The sequence below is a fragment of the Uloborus diversus genome, chromosome 7 (assembly GCF_026930045.1).
Source record: "Uloborus diversus isolate 005 chromosome 7, Udiv.v.3.1, whole genome shotgun sequence".
Taxonomy (NCBI): Eukaryota; Metazoa; Arthropoda; class Arachnida; order Araneae; family Uloboridae; genus Uloborus; species Uloborus diversus.
This window is the reverse complement of record NC_072737.1, coordinates 148,146,306-148,163,603: the sequence shown is the minus strand read 5'-3', so window position 1 is coordinate 148,163,603 and position 17,298 is coordinate 148,146,306. Positions and strand designations below refer to the sequence as shown.

Genomic DNA, 17,298 nt, shown 5'->3' with positions numbered 1-17,298 from the left:
ACCAATTCTAATTCCTTCAAAAACACTCAAACCTGTGCTTTACTTAATGCTTATTCTTCCTTTCATTTCAAAGTATACTAAAACCATTAAGCGTTTCCAAATATTAAGTCAGTTTTCATATTTGTTTGCTTTGAGTTCGTCTGCGAAAATGAAAACGCAACAGGTGCACAAAAGATAACTATTAGTCTGAGTACTCACGTGCCTTTCCCGTTTTCGAAAGGAAATAACTTCAGTTCATAAAATATCTTGGCAAGGAGCACCGTCAAATGGCTCTTCGGTCATTTAATTCTGCCATGGTTCTTCACGTTTTAATTACTGAGCGAAGAATATGTTCTGGCGATTAGTTTTCTTCTTCTTCACATGTGGCATCATTTTAGGGCAGGTGAGCATTATTTCTCGTTTCTTTTGTTGATTGTTGATAAGAACAAAGAAAGATCAATATCCTTTCCAAATATGCCGCAAAATAAAATTGACATTTTAAACCAATCGAAGAATTTTTCATATTACGTTTCTCAACATTTTTCGTACACACCAGGGACCAGTAAAACTTTTGAAAATATATTTACGCTAAACTAAACTCCAGAAACTCCCGTACCTACCACTACTCGTGATGAAACCAGTTGGATGAGCCCCTGAAGAGAGATCCGTGTTTTAATCCAAATCAGGAGCCGAGCAACCCCTTATCCATCACCCTCAGAGGTACCGTAAAGTGGGGCTACTTGAACCTCTAGGTAGGACTCGACCGATGCATCGGTCTGGCCGATGCATCGGCGCCGATGGTTCAAAAATTTAGCCATCGGCATCGACATCGGCGACCGATGCTAACTTGCAGGAAACATCGGCCCATCGGCCTTAAAAACATCGAAAAGCCGATGGAATTGGCGATGTTTTCGGGGGGAAAAAAAAAGACCTTTGCTGTTTTACTTTTTAATGCAAAGTAAAGGGAGTTATTGTTTTCATATACAATTGTTTCCTTAAATTTCAGTATGAATTTCTATTTTAGTCACTCCTGAAAGAGTTTTTAATACTGCATTCAGGTACCAAACAATTTAATTATTACGTTGTTTCTTGCGGCTGGATGTTCGTATGTATCTCTTATAAGTCATAACTCAAAAATGGTAAGCTGTAGAAGGTTAAAATTTCGCATGTGGGGAGTGCGTACGTTCCAGTTGTGCACTTCCCTTTTTGTTTTCGATCGGGTGTTCTAAGAAGCCTATTTACTCTTTTTTTTTTCTTTTTGTGGCTCTTAATTACTTATTTCAATACGAAACTAATATAGCGTCTCAGAATGACGATCATTTGGTGATATATTGCCGAATTAGAGACTAAGGAAACAAATATGAGATGGCGAAACCGGTTTTTGTGTCATTTTGTTAGATTACCATTGAACCAACGGTAATTTTTAGAACACTTGCGTGCCCCCTTTCCTGTATTTCTGAAATTAAACTCTAATTGCACTTCCGAGTTGTTTAAAACTAACACCATTCACAAAATTAGATTTTTTTTTTCAAACTTAATCTATTGTTTAGGAAGAATTTAGAGCATTAATGTAAGAAATTGATTAAAGACGTTTTGAATGGTGACATAATTTGGAAATCAAAGGGACTTTTGAATTTTTTCTTCGGAAGTGTTGAAGTCGACTCAGAAACTCTTCCGAGGCGTTGATGGTAGCGGTTCTGTAGTAAACAAAAAAGGCCGAAGTTGGGAGCGAAGTTGAATGTTGTGAGTTACTCCAAAATCAGCGGTTGACCCCCCCACCCTCGTCAAGCATTTCTTAAATATTTAGCAATTATTTATTTTGCTCAAGAAATGTCATTTTGTCTATTTCTCATTCTTGTTTCACCTTTATTTCGTAATGCGCCATCTTTTTTGCATCATTTATAGCAATCGATTTTTTTCTATTGTAAGTAACTATTTTCATCTATTTTTATAAAATCAATGAAAAGTTATTTTCGTTTTCATCATATTTTCAATAATATGTTATAGAAAAGTTTCAAGGATTTTCTATTAAGCAATTTTTTAAATTTCAGCAAATTATTGTTAAATTGAAAAATTTAATTTGAACTTGTTTGTAGTGCTTCATAAAAGATTTAAAACAATCAAATTGTTCAATATTATGCGTGCAAACATCAGATCAAGTAGTATATGTATTCAGTTATTATCAACTTGTTGTAAATATCGAGTTTGTTCATTGTAGCTGCGTTTTAAGAACCTCACTCTTTTCATGGCTATTTCTTTTTTCAGAAAAATTTGTGTCACTCTTATAGCTTTTATGAAAAATACAAATTTTTCTATTCATAAATTTTAAATAAATATAAAAATATTCCTATTATGATTAAATATTGTAATTTATCTGTTACCTTTTTTGTTTAATTTGATGACTAAAAAATGTCTACGTGCAATCTTTCCACTTTAATTGTGTAATTTGTTGACGGTGTCATATTTTTATTCTCATTATTATTTTTTGAATGATTGAACAACATAATTTAAAGTTTTTTAACTATGTATAGTGTACATAATCCATACATTATTACAATATTGCTGAACTCTTAGTTATATGTTCAATTAAAAAAAGCAAATCAGTTGGTTTTTCAACAGTGTCTTTGTTTTTCTTCCATTTTTTTTTCTTTCTTTTTTTTTTTTGGTCTGTTGTTCTTTCTCTATCATCATACAACAGTCAAAACAGAGAAGCATAACTACATCCTATATAGATTGTTCATAGTACGATCCAAAATTTCGGGGACAAGTTGTATAAAACTTTACCCAGAATAGTTCACATTATCGAAGCAGATCCATCTTCAAAGGGTCACTTTGAGGGACTATGTACTTCTGCCAGTGTTCATATAACTTTTGGAAACACTCCTGGAAGCTTTTTTCGCAAATTACTATGATGCTGCTTTATCTTCTCCTGACGGACGTAAGCGGCGTCCATGCAAATGTTTTTTTGCTGGGAACAGGTAAGAGTCACACGGAGATATAAGTCCGACGAAACGTTATGTTATTTGTTTGTCATATTAGAGCATTGATCAATGAAACCGTACACCCAGGGCCGGATTAGCCATAGAGCAGAAGTAGCAAATGCTACGGGCCCCGCTCTTCTGGGGGCCCCGCGCCATGAGAAAAAATTCCTAAAAAAAAACTACTTTCCGTACTTTAACCCGTTTAAATTTCTCTCTAGCTTTCTCTTTTTATGTATATTTAGTCTTTCTAAATGCTCAGGTAAATTAAAAATCTAATTTTTTTTCGATAGATTGCTTTCCAGAAATTTCTCCCAATTAAAGTCCTGAAAACGCAAATAGTTAATCTTTCTTAGTGGAAGCAGAAAAAGCTTTGTTGGGTCAGAAAAGTTTCAAAACTGACCTAAAAATTACAATTTTAGGCAAAGTTTGGAGAACGGAGAATTGGGTTTTCTCTGGATTTTTTTTTTTCTTTTTTCAAAATGAAGTGAATTTTAAGATATCTTAAGAAATTTAAGGGCGTTAGGGTCCTAAAACTTTCAGCTATCTCAGCCTTAAAAAATAAATAAATAAATAAAAATTGGTTGTTTCATAACAATAGAGGAAAGGGGAAGGGGTTCTTTCCTGAAATTGTGCTCAATACTGAAGTCAATTTCAGGCTATCTTATCTTTAGGAGGAAAGGGTTTGAGAGATAGACTCATGCTAAAGCTGAAAACAAAATTTCAAGCTATGTGGGAAGATTAGAGAAAGAGATGAGGGTCTGAACTCCCCCAGAAACAATTCTGACTTCAAGTTTCAAACCGTCAAATCAAGTTTCAAACCGTCAAATCAAGTTTCAAACCGTGGTTTTAGATTATCACTGGAGACGTTATATGGGGGGGGGGGGAGAGATACAGGTTTGCTTTGCAAAATGTTAGAAACTGAAATCTTCAAGACGCAGGCTATCTTTAGTTCTAACTTTAGGTGAAGAGTGATGCTTTGGAGCCTTTTCCCCCGAATGTTGAGAAGCTAGGGAAGTAGGTGGGATTCTCCTTTGGAATTTTTTTGAAATTTTGAAATCGAGATGGTTTAAGGGCTTTCTCCGGTATTTTTCGGAATTTAGGCTTTAAAAACTCAGTTTTAAGCAATTTTTGTTGATAGCAGGAGCAGGAGAATGCTGAAATTCTTAACGCACAAATCCTACAACCACATTTTAAGGCTTTTTTTGGTGATGTTAGACAAGAGGGGGGGGGGGGGAAGGGTTACCATCCAGAAATTGTTTAAAAGTGTCTTTCTTCTTAGAGCTTTCGAAATAGGAGTTCTGAAAAGGTAATTATTAGTCATCCTTAAACTCCTTTTGGTTACTTAACTTCATGTCAATTTTCCTACTATAATTTAAAAAATCAGTAATCCAACGTCATAAAGCACAAAAATTGCAAAATATTGCAGACACGTGTTTCGGTGTTACAAGGAACACCTTTTTCAATGCAAAGAAATGTGAACTTCTGGATGAAAAATCATCCGAGAAAAGCAACACGGTGGAACAGGAGATAGTATAAATATCAAAAAATAGAAATTATACAAAACAAAAAAAAGTTAAAATGACACCTGGAGACAAAATTTATTATATAATTCCATCAGGAAAAAACCGTTAAGTAATAAATTTTCCAAGAAAACCCATACACAATGCAAAAAGTCCAAAAATGAAACCACTTTGAATAAATTAGCAATAAATTTACCAGCGGGAAAAAAGTTTGCTGATTTCTGTATTTATATCGAAACGCAAAAAGTATTTAACTGATTTCTTCCGCCAGGTACTCCAAGCTCCAAGAACCATTTTCGACGATATTTACGAATATGGCGAATTCGACGTAATTGAAGAAGACATATTTGACCCTGAAAATGATGAAGCAACTGATTTGATCAAAGATATTGAAGATTTTTATAATGACGAATTTTCAAAGCCTTTCGATGTGCCACAAGAATCGACATCGGATATTTCGGAAGAAGAAGCAGCTGTCTTTTTAGTCAGTGACTATATTGATCTTTTACCGAATAATCAGTTCATTTTATTCAAATTATTTCTTTCGAATATTGGCAGGAATGAATCAAACTTTATGATGGATGATTATCAAATTTGATTTTTTAAAAATAGACTTTTTCATTTCGCTGTTCAATTGAAAAATTAAATGTCAACGTTTACAATGTATAAATAAATGTTCTTGAAATATGATTTTTTTTTAAACTGTAATTTTACATTTCGCTGTAAAGTTGAATGAATTATAGTCAACGTTCATGATAGGTAAATTATTTCTAAATGTGATTCTGAAAACTATTTTTACATTTCTATTATAGGTTGAACAAAGTAAAGTCGGCAGAAAAAAAGTCGATAAATTATCTTGAAAAGAAATTCTTTCAAAACGAGTTTTACATTTCGCTTTTGAGTTGAACAATTAAAGGTCAAAGGTTAAAGTCGGCAAATTATCTGGAAATGTGAGAGTAATTAAAGGTCCAATTTTATGATGAATAAACCCTTGAAGTGTGATTTTTTTTAACTGTAATTTTACTTTTTGATGTTGGGTTAAACAGTTAAAAGTTAAAGTTTAGGATGGGTAAATTATCTTGAAATGTGATTTTCTTTGAACTAATTTTATATTTCAATGTTGAGTTGAACAACTAAAGATCAAAGTTTATGACGTAAATTGTCTTGCAATATTGAGTGTTGAAGCTTGTTTATACAGCTTAGTATAATACTGTTGAAGTTAATTTTATACATTTATATTTCGCTATTAAGTTTATCAATTAAAAGTGAAAAAGATTAATTGTCATTTGTCTATCTCATTTAAGTAATGTCTTACATTAGAAAATACAAATGGAAAGACCCAAAATAAAGTTTTTCTTTTTATATTTGTTTTAGTTTTCTAATCATAGTATCTTTGCAATGTTTTTACTTTACATTTTCTTTTAAAGCTCTTTTTGTTTCTTTATTTTAGTAAATGGGTAAAATTACGTGTATTGTACATATTCTTCTTTAGTAGGGGCAAACCGAACGGGGCATCATTAGAAAGGCTGCGCAGATCCTAATCACAGCATTACGGCACTGCCAGGTTAGGTTTGCCCCAAACTATAGTGTTTCTAAGCACCAAAATCAAAATCAATGAACTTTGTGAAAACAAAATGCATTGTTACAAATAGAACTGAAAATTTTCCCCTGCCTTTGGTTCAAGAGCAATATTGTTATTTAGACACACGGCAGTGTGTCGGCCAAGTTCGGAAATCAGGCGACACATCTGCCAGTGTGTATCTTACACAAACCATTTCAAGCTACTTTTTGCTCGCTCATTTCTCAAAAACTATTAAATCTACGTTCTTGAAATTTTGTATGGCTAATAGAGCTGCGTAGTAGACCTATAATCCTAAATTTCATGAATGTACCTCTTATAGTTATGGAATTATTACTATCTGAAAAGTGTCATTTTTTACACTGACTCACTCACCCACTCACTCATCAAAATGTTTACGAACTTCCAAGTGTCTCACATACTTGAAATTGGGCATAAAGATAGATTTTCATGCATATGTCAAGGGAAAAATCTAAAAAGTCAAAAAACTACATTAAACTAGCAAAAAACTACGCTATTTTTTATGAGCATCATGGCGTAATCACTTCACCGCGCGATTGCAAAATATTTCGCCAAATAAATCAAAACAAATGGGCTCGTCAAACGTTGCCAAAACATGGTTGTTGAAATTTAAATTAACACTTTAATTTCTAACCGAAATGGGGCTTGAAACAATACTTTAATTTCCACTAAAATGAAAAATGATCCAGCAAATAATTAAAATTGCAAATCTACAGCTAAGCCTTTAAAATAAAAAAACCGGCTTTAAAATTTTATAAAACTTTATATCTCAGTTAAATGCAAAATTTTACAGGAGGAGCAGAAATGGCAGCAATAATTTCAAATTGAGAAATATTTTCGCCAATTCTGCATATTTTACGATCTACGTTATGATAATCCGCCCGAACAATAAAGAAACTCCATATAGATTTTGAGATGAGTCTTGGCAAATTTTCCCAATTGTCGAAAATTTGAGGAAGCCAAAGACCAAGAGCTAATGTACGTTGGTCTTGCTGATAAATGGGAAAACAGATGATTATTGCCCAAAATTGGCGATCGCGCCAAGTCCCCAGTTATCGAAATATCTTCATTACTTCTAAAAAAAATAAAAAAAAGAAACCGCAGACCAGTGCACCGTAACAGCAGGGAAATAAAAAAGAAATTATGTATTTGCAATATACGCTTTGCATTTATAACTGTCTAAATTAGAACATAACCTTTGATTTAGCTTTTCAATAAGTAATAAGTATCCCAACAAAACATAAATGTGAAAAAGAAGCCAAGATCGGTTGAAATGAGGTGCAGGAAAGACGGTGTCGCCGACAAAAAAAAGTTCAGATCTAAACAGTTACCAAGTTCCATAGCAGTTCCTAATAGAAGTTGGATTTTCCCATGTTCTTCAATTCATTTAGAAAACAATTTTTTATTTTCTTTGATATTGGATATAAAACTTGGCAAGTTTGAAAGAAAAAAAAATAGTTATGACTAAAACTAGCCGCAAGTTTAAAATCCATTATCAAAGCAAGTAAAAAATTGCTTTCTAAATGAATTGAAGAACATGGGAAAATCCAACTTCTATGAGGAACTGCTATAGAACTTGGTAACTGTTTAGATCTGAACTTTTTTTTGTCGGTGACATAGTCTTTCCCTCACCTCATTTCAACCGAACTTGGCTTCTTTTTCACATTTATGTTTTGTTGGGATTGATTTTACTGAATTTCTATCAAATGTTTAGGAGAGGGGGAACGCTAGACCCTTTAGGTATGAGCTTCTATAGAACCATCGATGATTTGAAATAATATGTATCAGTATCAGTTCAACATTTTTAGTTTGTGGTTTTTATTTCTTGCAAATGATTAATTGGTGTTATTACAGTGAAAGCATCAGACGGGGAAACGCTGTCAATGCTTCACACAACCGAAGCATCATACGCATGGTTACCATACATCCCGTTTTCAAGTATCCTGTCCCGCTGTTCCTGCACGTACTGAACTGAACGGTGGTATTTTTTGAACTGGAGAATGAAGGCTTTTTTGAGCAATCACGATTGCTTATTGTTCTCACTTGACCGGTTTTGAATTCCTATGATTTTATTTTCACTCCGCCTCCCTCTGCAGCACCACCGTCGCGGGCGGCCGCCTCACGATGCTGCTCCTCTAGCGAAAACCGTCTCCAGGTTGCGTCACTTACTTGCCTACACTTACACCTACACCTACACACATACACACACATACACCTACACACACAAACACTTACACACACACGCATACATACAGACACCAACACATACATACACAAACACATACACACAACTACCCCCACATACACATACTCCCACACCCACATAAACACAACTACCCACAAACACACAAACACACATGTCTACACACACATACCAAGGGCGTATACGAGGGAGGGGCTAAGGGAGCCCGGGCCCCCTCCAAAATCTAGAAAAAAACGAGCTGATGTGTATATCACATGACTTCCTTTTACTCCAATTTAATGTCATTTTCTCATTATTGGTAGTTTTAATATGATTCAATAGTCTACTCTCTAAATATCACCAGCAGTGGCCAAATTGAATTCAGATTTAAAAAAATAAATAAATGAATAAATAAATAAAATCGCCAAATTTGTCGCCAAGTTGATGACAAAACTTGGCGACCAAATGACCGGCGATATATCGCCATGTGTCCCCCAAATTATAACACCATCGAAATTAACAATGATTTCCCATAAAAAAGGGGCAAAAGACCCCTTTTGGAGCATCCAAATGCAACCAAAAGGAAGGTGGTCAACTAGACCCCCCACTAGGAGTCTACGTACCAAATCTTAACTTTCTAGGACATTACGTTCTTGAGTTATGCGACATACATACGTACATACACATGTCACATGAAAACTCGTTGTAATTAACTCGGGGATCGTCAAAATGGATATTTCGGGTGGCTGTACGTCCCTAGGCATTTATCCACGTGTGGTCGGGTCGAAAAAAAAAAAAACTCAACATTCATTTGGGGGTGAGCAAAATGGAAATTAACGCCGATTTTTGGATGAAAATCTTTTTGCGAATACAATACTTCCTTTTTTGTAAAATGAAGTAATTAAATAAAGGCACTAATTATTTGGTTTTAGTTTGCTGACAACTAATTTCCGAACCTTTAGCTACAAATAAATAAATAAAAGAATAAATAAATAATGATAGGAATAATAATAATTATAATATGTTATATCGGATTTCGGAACTGGGTGCCGCAGGAATAGGAGAATGGTGCCGCGAAATGTAAATAAAACTTTGTTACAATAATATATGTATATAAAACTAGACTAGGATAATTCTAATTCTACAAACTGTGCCCCACCTCCCATCTTTTTTTCAGTCACTCTGAAAAGAAGGGTCTTCAACATGTTTCTCTCCTTAACTCTCGTCCCTACGTATTTAATTTAAAATACTTTTTAGTTGTTCGGTTGGAGCAATATTGGAAAATTGATGTCCTAAAAACACATTTTTTTAGGCGTTTTTCAGACAGTGGCGGCGCGAGAACAAAAAAAGACGTCGGCGATGCAGTTTTGCGAGGCCTTTTTATTCATAAAATATTCTCAGACAAATAATTGAATGCATGGAATTAATTTTTGTACTAGCTATTGGCACTTGAGTACCTAATCCACTTAATTGCTAGAACAAAAACATTTTATGACCACTAGCGCAATCAAAAAGAAGTTTTTTTGGTGGGGGGGGGACGGCACATTGAAGGGAAAAAAATGACCTGATAGAAAGGGGGGTCCGGGGGTTCTCCCCCGGAAAAATTTTGAAATTTGTAGTTTAAAAATGCCGTTTTAAGCTTTGTTTGCTGATGTTAGGGGAAAAGAGGTACAGAGGTCTCGGTGGAAATTTCTAGAAATTGAAGCCTTAAAAACGCAATTATAGGTCATATTTATTGACTTTAGGGTCAGAGACTGTCCCAGATCAATTCTTAAAAAAAAAAAGGTCAAAATCAATCCCCTGCAAATTCTCGAAATTGAAGTTTCAAAAACAGAGTTTTAGACAAGGAAAGGAGCTTTTCCCTCGAAAATTTTTGAAAATTACGGTCTTAAAAACTTTAGCAATATTTTACATTTAGGAGCCATTCCACTTAAACTTTTTGTTAATGTAGTTTATAAAAAACCCAATTGCTTATGATATAAAAGAAAGGCAGTATGGGGACCCTTGCCCGAATATTTTCAGAAATTCAAGCCTACAAAATGCGATTGTAAGGCCATATTTTGTAATATTAGACTCGGTAATTTTTGAAATTCAAGCCACAAAACGTAATTTTAAGCGATTTTCGATGTTGTTGAATATATGGGGGCTTTAAGCTGGAAATATCGCGAAATTAAAGACCTGGAAACGAAATTTCAGATGCCCCCATAATGCTTTCGGTTTGTGTGTGTGTTTATGGAGGAGGGAGGGGGTTCGGAAGAGCAGCATTTTGAATATTTTCTTATTTTTAGACGAACGTAGAAAACAATAGAAAAAAGAAAAGAAATAGGATGGGGGTGGGGGGGAATAGAGTTGGCTGATCAATAAGTTGTAGCTATTGAATATTTTTAATTCAGGCCCCGACAGAATTGGGCCCCGCATTTGCTAAGACTGGCTCTGTGCAGTCTCCCCTGCACGCACTATTTTGATTACTTTTGTGTCTGTTGTATTTAATAAGAGCTTCAATTGAAAACATGGAAATTTCTTAAAACTTCTGAGAGTTTTGCGAGGCCCTATCAACGCGAGGCCGTCGGCAGTCGCCGACATCGCCGACGCCTAGCGCCGCCACTGTTTTCAGACATCAATTTCAAAAAATTTCTGGACGAGAGGCCCGAACCACCATCCTTTCACTAAGGTTACTACCAAAAATAGTTTGAAATTGTGCCTTCAAGATTTCAATTTTGAAAACTTTCGAAGGAGATCCTTAACCGCTATTTACTTGAAAAAGGTCTCCATTCTCCAAAGATAACCTGAAATTGCGTTTTACCTTTCAGGGGAGGATTCTCGAACGCTTTCTTTCCAAAGTTTGCCTAAAATTGGGAAAAAATTTGAATTGCTTTTGAAAAGAATCTTACAATAAAAGATTTCAAAAGTTGCTGACTTAATCAAGCAATTACGCTCAACACCTTCTATTTATTTTATCCCCCCAGCCCCTTTTTTTTTTTTCCTTTTTCCTAGTCTGTCTAAAACTAAAAAAGTCTTTACAATGCTACAAGCTCCCTCCCCCTTCCCTCCCCCCCCCAAACATAAAACAGCGCCTCAAATCTTGTTTTCAAGGCTTCACTGTCGAAAAATTTCCACGGGACAATTATTATACGTACTGCCTTCTAAATAGCATCGAAAATCGTTCAAGATTGCTTTTCTGGTGCTTTAATTTTGAAAAATGGCCGAACCCTAAGCATTACCAAATATGGTCCACAGTCGCGTTCTAAAAACTTCAATTACGAAAACATTTTGGACGAGGGCCCGATTGCTCCCGTATGAAATCTGAAAAAGAAAAAAAACTACAAAATTTCTAAAAATTTAAGATGGAGAGCGTTTAGTACCAAGTACCACCCTTTAAAACTTCGTTTTTTAGGACTTTAAATTTCGAAATAGTTTTTCGGGAGAGCCGCAGAACCGCCTTGCCAATTAGTCTGTTTTTAGAACTTTAATTTCGAAAAATCAGGCAGAAGGATCATCGATTTAGGTGTTTAAAAACAAAATCGATCGGGGCTAACTTCAAAAAGTCCCATTCCTTTCATTACTCCTATCTGCAACAAATATAGCCGAAAATGGCGTTTTTAAGGTTTCGATTTCTAAAAAGTTCCCCAGAACTTTTTCTCCCCGTAGCATCACCAGAGACCGTTTAAAACTGCGTCCTTAGGACTACAATTTCAAAAAATTTCCGGGGGAGAAACCCCTGGACCCCTCTCCCATCAGAAGCGAGAATTTTTTAAGAGTGCCCTCTTAAAACTATCTTTCAGTTGTGCCATAGTCGGAATGAAATCCTTCCCCACCTCGAAAAAAAGCAGAAGACCAGGGCACTGTTGTCACCCCCCCCCCCAAAAAATGAAACTACAAAAAAAGTGCGGGGGGGGGGCTAATTTCAGTTATATGAGCCCCCTCCAAAATAAAAACATATATACGCCACTGACACATACACATACCCCTCGCACACAAACAAACATACCCCCCCCCACACACAAACACACACGCCTACATGCACACACACACACTCGTGATTGCGAAAAACATAATTTAAATTCAAGGTGTCAAAGTTTAAATTATTATTAGTATTTTTTTTTTTTTTTTTTTTTTTGTAATCGATAGAACCTGACTCCTATTTTACAGTACTATTCAGGCGCGGATCCACGGGAGGGGAACTGGGGGAACGTTCCCCCTCCAAAACCTCAAGTGTACCTAAATTTTTCAGAACAGAATAAAGGAAAATTCTATCGTTTCTTAAAACTTGAACTTGAAGAAAGGTTTCAGGAAAAGCGAGGAGAGAATTAACAAGAAGTTCTGTCTAGAACTAGACGAGCCTACTTTCCCGTATACCCATACTACTTTCTACCTGATCAATATTCTCAAAAATAGCTAAAACCGCAAATTTTTTCAAACATATATTTTTTAATATTTTAAGCTGATTTCTAGGAATAAAATATTCCTTACTTTTCTTTAAAAAAAAACGAACAAATAAAATAGCAGTACTTTTTAAACAAAGCAGCTAATACACTTCTTTCCATTAAAAAAAAAATCTTTAACAGCTTTCAAAACGAAAAAATAATAATAATAAGTTCATTAAAATAAATACATCATATAAAAAAAAATCGTTTCTTTTTCCCCTGTTGCCAAAAAAAAAAATTTTTAAATGAATTAATGCACCTACCAAAATCGGAGTCGGAGTCGAATATCCTAGAATCGGAGTCAGTCATTTGTCCTCCGTGTATTAATGTTTGCCAAAGCTACGAAATCAGAGTCAAAGTCAAGTCGGGGAGTCGGAGTCCGATTAGTTGTCGGGCACAGGAGTCAGAGTCGGAGTCAGGTGCCCCTAAATTCTCGGAGTCGGAGTCAGGAGTAGGTCGTCAAGAGCTATTTCCAACAAAGTTTGTTTGAAGTAAATCCTCCTTTAAGTTCGGAATCTATATTGACTTTCAGTTTCCCCTTAGGCGCTAATGTTAAGAGATTTGAACTGTTCAAAATTGAACGAAAACTTGTTCAAATCAAAAAGATATTTTCGATACATGTTTTTCATCAAAAGCTTTTCCCTACAAAGTTTGTTTGGAGCCACTTCGCTTCTAAGTTCAAGATTTATTTTTGATTTGAATTTCCCCGTAGGCGCTAATGTTAAGTTTTTTTGAACTATTCAAAATTAAACGAAAAATTGTTCAAATCAAAAAATGAATTATGGGAATGAGATGTCCTCGCCGAGATCTTTCTAACAAAAAAAAATTTGTTCGAATCGGACTATTCATTCAAAAGTTATTAGGGGGGGGGGACAGACAGACAGACAGACAGACCGACAGACATTTTCCCCCATCTCAATACCCTACTTTCCAATTTTTAATTTTTCAATATTTATCTAACTATTTTATTTATTTTTGACTTTTTTTTTGTTTTTCATGATATTTTTAAGATGCATTAAGCCTTCTTTCGTGCTTTTTTCTTCTTTCTCTGATTTTTACTGGGAAAGTAGGCTAAAAAGTGGTTCTCTACAGAGAAGAACCACGTAGATGTCCCCCTCCCCTCCCCGTTCACAGAAAACAAAATTCCAAATGTGCCTAAAACTGATCAGGAAACAGAGTATAGGCACATTTTTCCGTTTTTCAAGACGTGAACTAAGGCACCAGGAAAAGCAATTAGACAACAGCAAAAGGGGATCTACGTAGGGGAACTGGAGGGATGTTCCCCTCCCCGATTTTAAAGGGAGGGGAACATTGTCTCATGGTCTCATGTGTAGCTAAAAATTTTTAGAACATAGCAGGAAAATTCTGTTTTATAGAACTTGAACTTCAAGAAAGGAAAATTCTGTTTTATAGAACTTGAACTTCAAGAAAGGCCCCAGGAGAAGCAATCACAATACCAGAGGCAGTTAGATGCACGGTGGGGAACTGGGTGAATGTCCCCCCCCCCCCCAAATCTTATGTGTAGCTAAACAATTTTAGAAAAGAAAGCAGGAAAATTCTGTTTTATAGAACTTGAAGAAAGACTCCATGAAAAATGATCAGATAATAGCAAAGGAGGATCCATGGAGGGGAACTGGGGGAATGTTCCCCTCCCCCAAAAATCTCATGTGTCCCTAAAAATTTTTAAAACAGAGTGCAGGAAAATTCTTCTGCTTTATAAAACTTGAAGAAAGGTGCAGGGAAAAGCGAGGTGAGAGAAAGAGCGGATTCAAAGAGGGGAACTGGGGGAATGTCCATCTCCAAAACTGAAAATCCCACGTAAACCTAAAACTGCTTAGAAAACAGAGTAGGGTAAAACCACCAGATGTAGACACTTTAAGGATTAATTTTTTCTGTTTGTTAACATAGCTTGGAGGGAATTAATCATACCTATATGAATTCAAGAATATTCAGGCAGCAGCAAGCCGGTACCGATGGCTTACTTTTTGTACATAGCTGATACCCTTTGCCCTCTCCCTAATTTCCCGGGTAGCAACTTTTGGAGGGGGGGGGGGCAAATTTACCATATTTCTGTTGATTTTTGTTGGATCTCGGTCTAATATTTAAAGGAAGATGGGTAAGGGTGGCAGGTTTTAGGTTTTGCTCCGATTCTGAAAAATTGAACATCTGGTACTGCAAGAATGTTAAGATAGGAGGTTAGGAGTTAAAAATACAAAAACTAAATGCATCTGTCATGATTATGGGCCATTCCACCATCACGTGCGGGAGAAAAATACGCTTAAATTTCATTAACATTTCGTCATATCTCCTAATATTTTAATGAAACAGGGGTAAGCAATTTTTTTAATCTTTACATTTGATACAAAGATACTACTGACGCAATTATATTTTTATTAATTACTTTTGTTATTTAAAATAAAATTTATTTACATGCGTCACGTGCGAGACATCCAAAGTCAACCTCTGGTAACTTGCTTATGAATAAGTTAATATTTTTGCTCTATTAATACAGCAATAACGAAACAAATTTTAGATTTTGAAGGCTATGGTTCCAACGTAAAGGAAACATGTCTCATAGAAATAATTATTTAAACCATTGAAAAAAAAAAGTATATGCCCATTCCATTGAAAATGGTTATTTTGTCCCGCTCGTGACAGTTCCTATATTTCATAAAAAAGAAATAATTTTTGAAGAAAGTCTTCGCTTAAAAGTCACACATGCGCTAGTGATTTCTTAAGCAACAAAAGTTTGTTCATCATCCTTTTAAATTATTATTTTTTATGAAATATATGAAGCGTCACGTGCGGGACAAAATTACCGTTTTCCGTGGAATGGCCTTTTTTAGTTATACTAAAAGTTATAAGGCTACAAGAAGTAAATTCGAGTTCGTGGTCTGATTAAATATTTTTCATCGTACTTAATTTTAAAGGCTCATCGCTCATCGGTATGGCACAATACAGCTTCCTAGTCTTAATTCCCTTTATCCACTTTAGGGCCATTTCTAATCTTCCTAATTGCTTTATTTGCTTTTTGTAGTACTATTTGTTTTCTAGTAATCTTTTAAAATGATTCTTTTTGATCACAAATCTGTTTAAACTGTGTTTTGTATATATTTGGTGTAGAGTTATCATAATTTATTTGGTGTAGAGTTGATCATTATTTTTAAAACTTCTGCAGTTCAGTGGCGCAACCAGGGAGAACAAACACATTGCCCGTGCCCCCTCCCATGTTTTTCATAGGAGGGGTTTCCATGTTCAAAAACATTTCTTACACTTAAAGGGAAGAGTAGAACGTACCTTGGAAATCGAAGATATATTAATAAGGGGAAAAAAGAATGTCGCGAAAAAATCTAAATTTCTTTTGAAAAGAACCTTGAAATAAAAATTTTCAATCGTGGCGGAAAATTGATCAGAAAGTTACATAACACACCTCCTACTTCTTTTAATGCTACGCATCGGAAGTCCACTTCCCCCACCAAAATCTTTAAAGAGCGTCTCAAATCTTGTATTTAGGGCTTCAATTGCGAAAAGTTTCCAGGGAAGAACTACCTAACACCTCGCATTCTAACAACATCAAAAATCGTTTAAGATTTTTTTTTTTTGAGCTTCAATTTCGAAAAATTGCCGAACACCTGATGCTAACAAAATAATATGGTCTACTCACGTTTTTAAGACGTCAATTACGAAAAATTTCCGGACGAGGGCCCGATTGCTCCCGTAGGAAATCAGAAAATGAAAAAATTAATTTCGATAATTTAAAGGGTAGAGCGTTTAAATCCTCCATCATTGAATATCACTTAAAAACTTCGTTTTCTAGGACTTCAGTTTCAAATTATTTTTTGGGGACCGCCCCAGAACCCCACTGCTCGTAACATCATCAAAGTTTGTCTGTAACTGCATTTTTGGAACTTCAATTTCAAAAAAATTGGGCAGAGGGGTGATCGATTTAGATCTATTTTACCACACAATCGATCGGGGGCTGCCCCAAAAAGTCCCATTTCTTTCTGTACCGTCAACAAATATCGCCTATAATAGTGTTTTCAAAATTTCAATTCTTAAAAATTTCCGCAGAATACCCGCCGAAAATTTCCTCTCCGTAACATCAGAGACCGTCAAAACCTGAGTTCGTAAAACTACAATTTCAAAAATTTTCCGGGGGAGAACCTCCGGATCCCCCTGTCAGATGGCGGAAATTTTAAGAGTGCCCCTTCTAAAATTATTTTCTCGTTGTACCACTGCTGCAATGCAAATATTATTTTCTTTAAGCCCTTAAAAATACAACAATGAACAAAACGCTTTTTAAAATTATTATCTGAGGATTGTAGTAGCAGAATTTGAAATGCATAAAAATGTTTTTGATAGAAAGCGTGAACAAGCAGAGGATGAGACTAAGTTTTTATGGTGTTTTTTTTAATGAATATTTTTACATAAAACATACACATAACTGCAAAAAAGTTCCCCTCCCAAATCCATAGTCTGGATCCGCCACTGGTACTATTCGTTCTTAATTTACACGGTTTTGTTTTGCGCTGCATTTTCGTGGAACGTCACCCCTGTGTAAAACGAGGGTTTACTACCTGTGCTGCAATTCTGAAACTTTCTTCAAATTTAT

General features: G+C 35.3%; 1 protein-coding gene across 1 annotated transcript; it reads left to right on the top strand.

Moving 5' to 3' along the window:
- Nucleotides 1-228: 228 nt before the first annotated feature.
- LOC129226463 (uncharacterized) lies at nucleotides 229-5,842 on the top strand. The gene is made up of 2 exons (XM_054861071.1): nucleotides 229-382; nucleotides 4,752-5,842. Exons 1-2 carry the CDS (start codon nucleotides 329-331, stop codon nucleotides 5,076-5,078), a joined length of 381 nt encoding a protein of 126 aa, XP_054717046.1. The 5' UTR covers nucleotides 229-328; the 3' UTR covers nucleotides 5,079-5,842.
- The last annotated feature ends 11,456 nt before the right edge of the window (nucleotides 5,843-17,298 follow it).

Excerpts from the sequence above, each read along its gene's own strand:
- LOC129226463 (XM_054861071.1), top strand. The coding sequence starts at position 329 with ATGTTCTGGCGATTAGTTTTCTTCTTCTTCACATGTGGCATCATTTTA. Across the intron at positions 383-4,751 it reads GTGGCATCATTTTAGGGCAG|GTACTCCAAGCTCCAAGAAC; the intron begins GTGAGCATTATT and ends TTCTTCCGCCAG.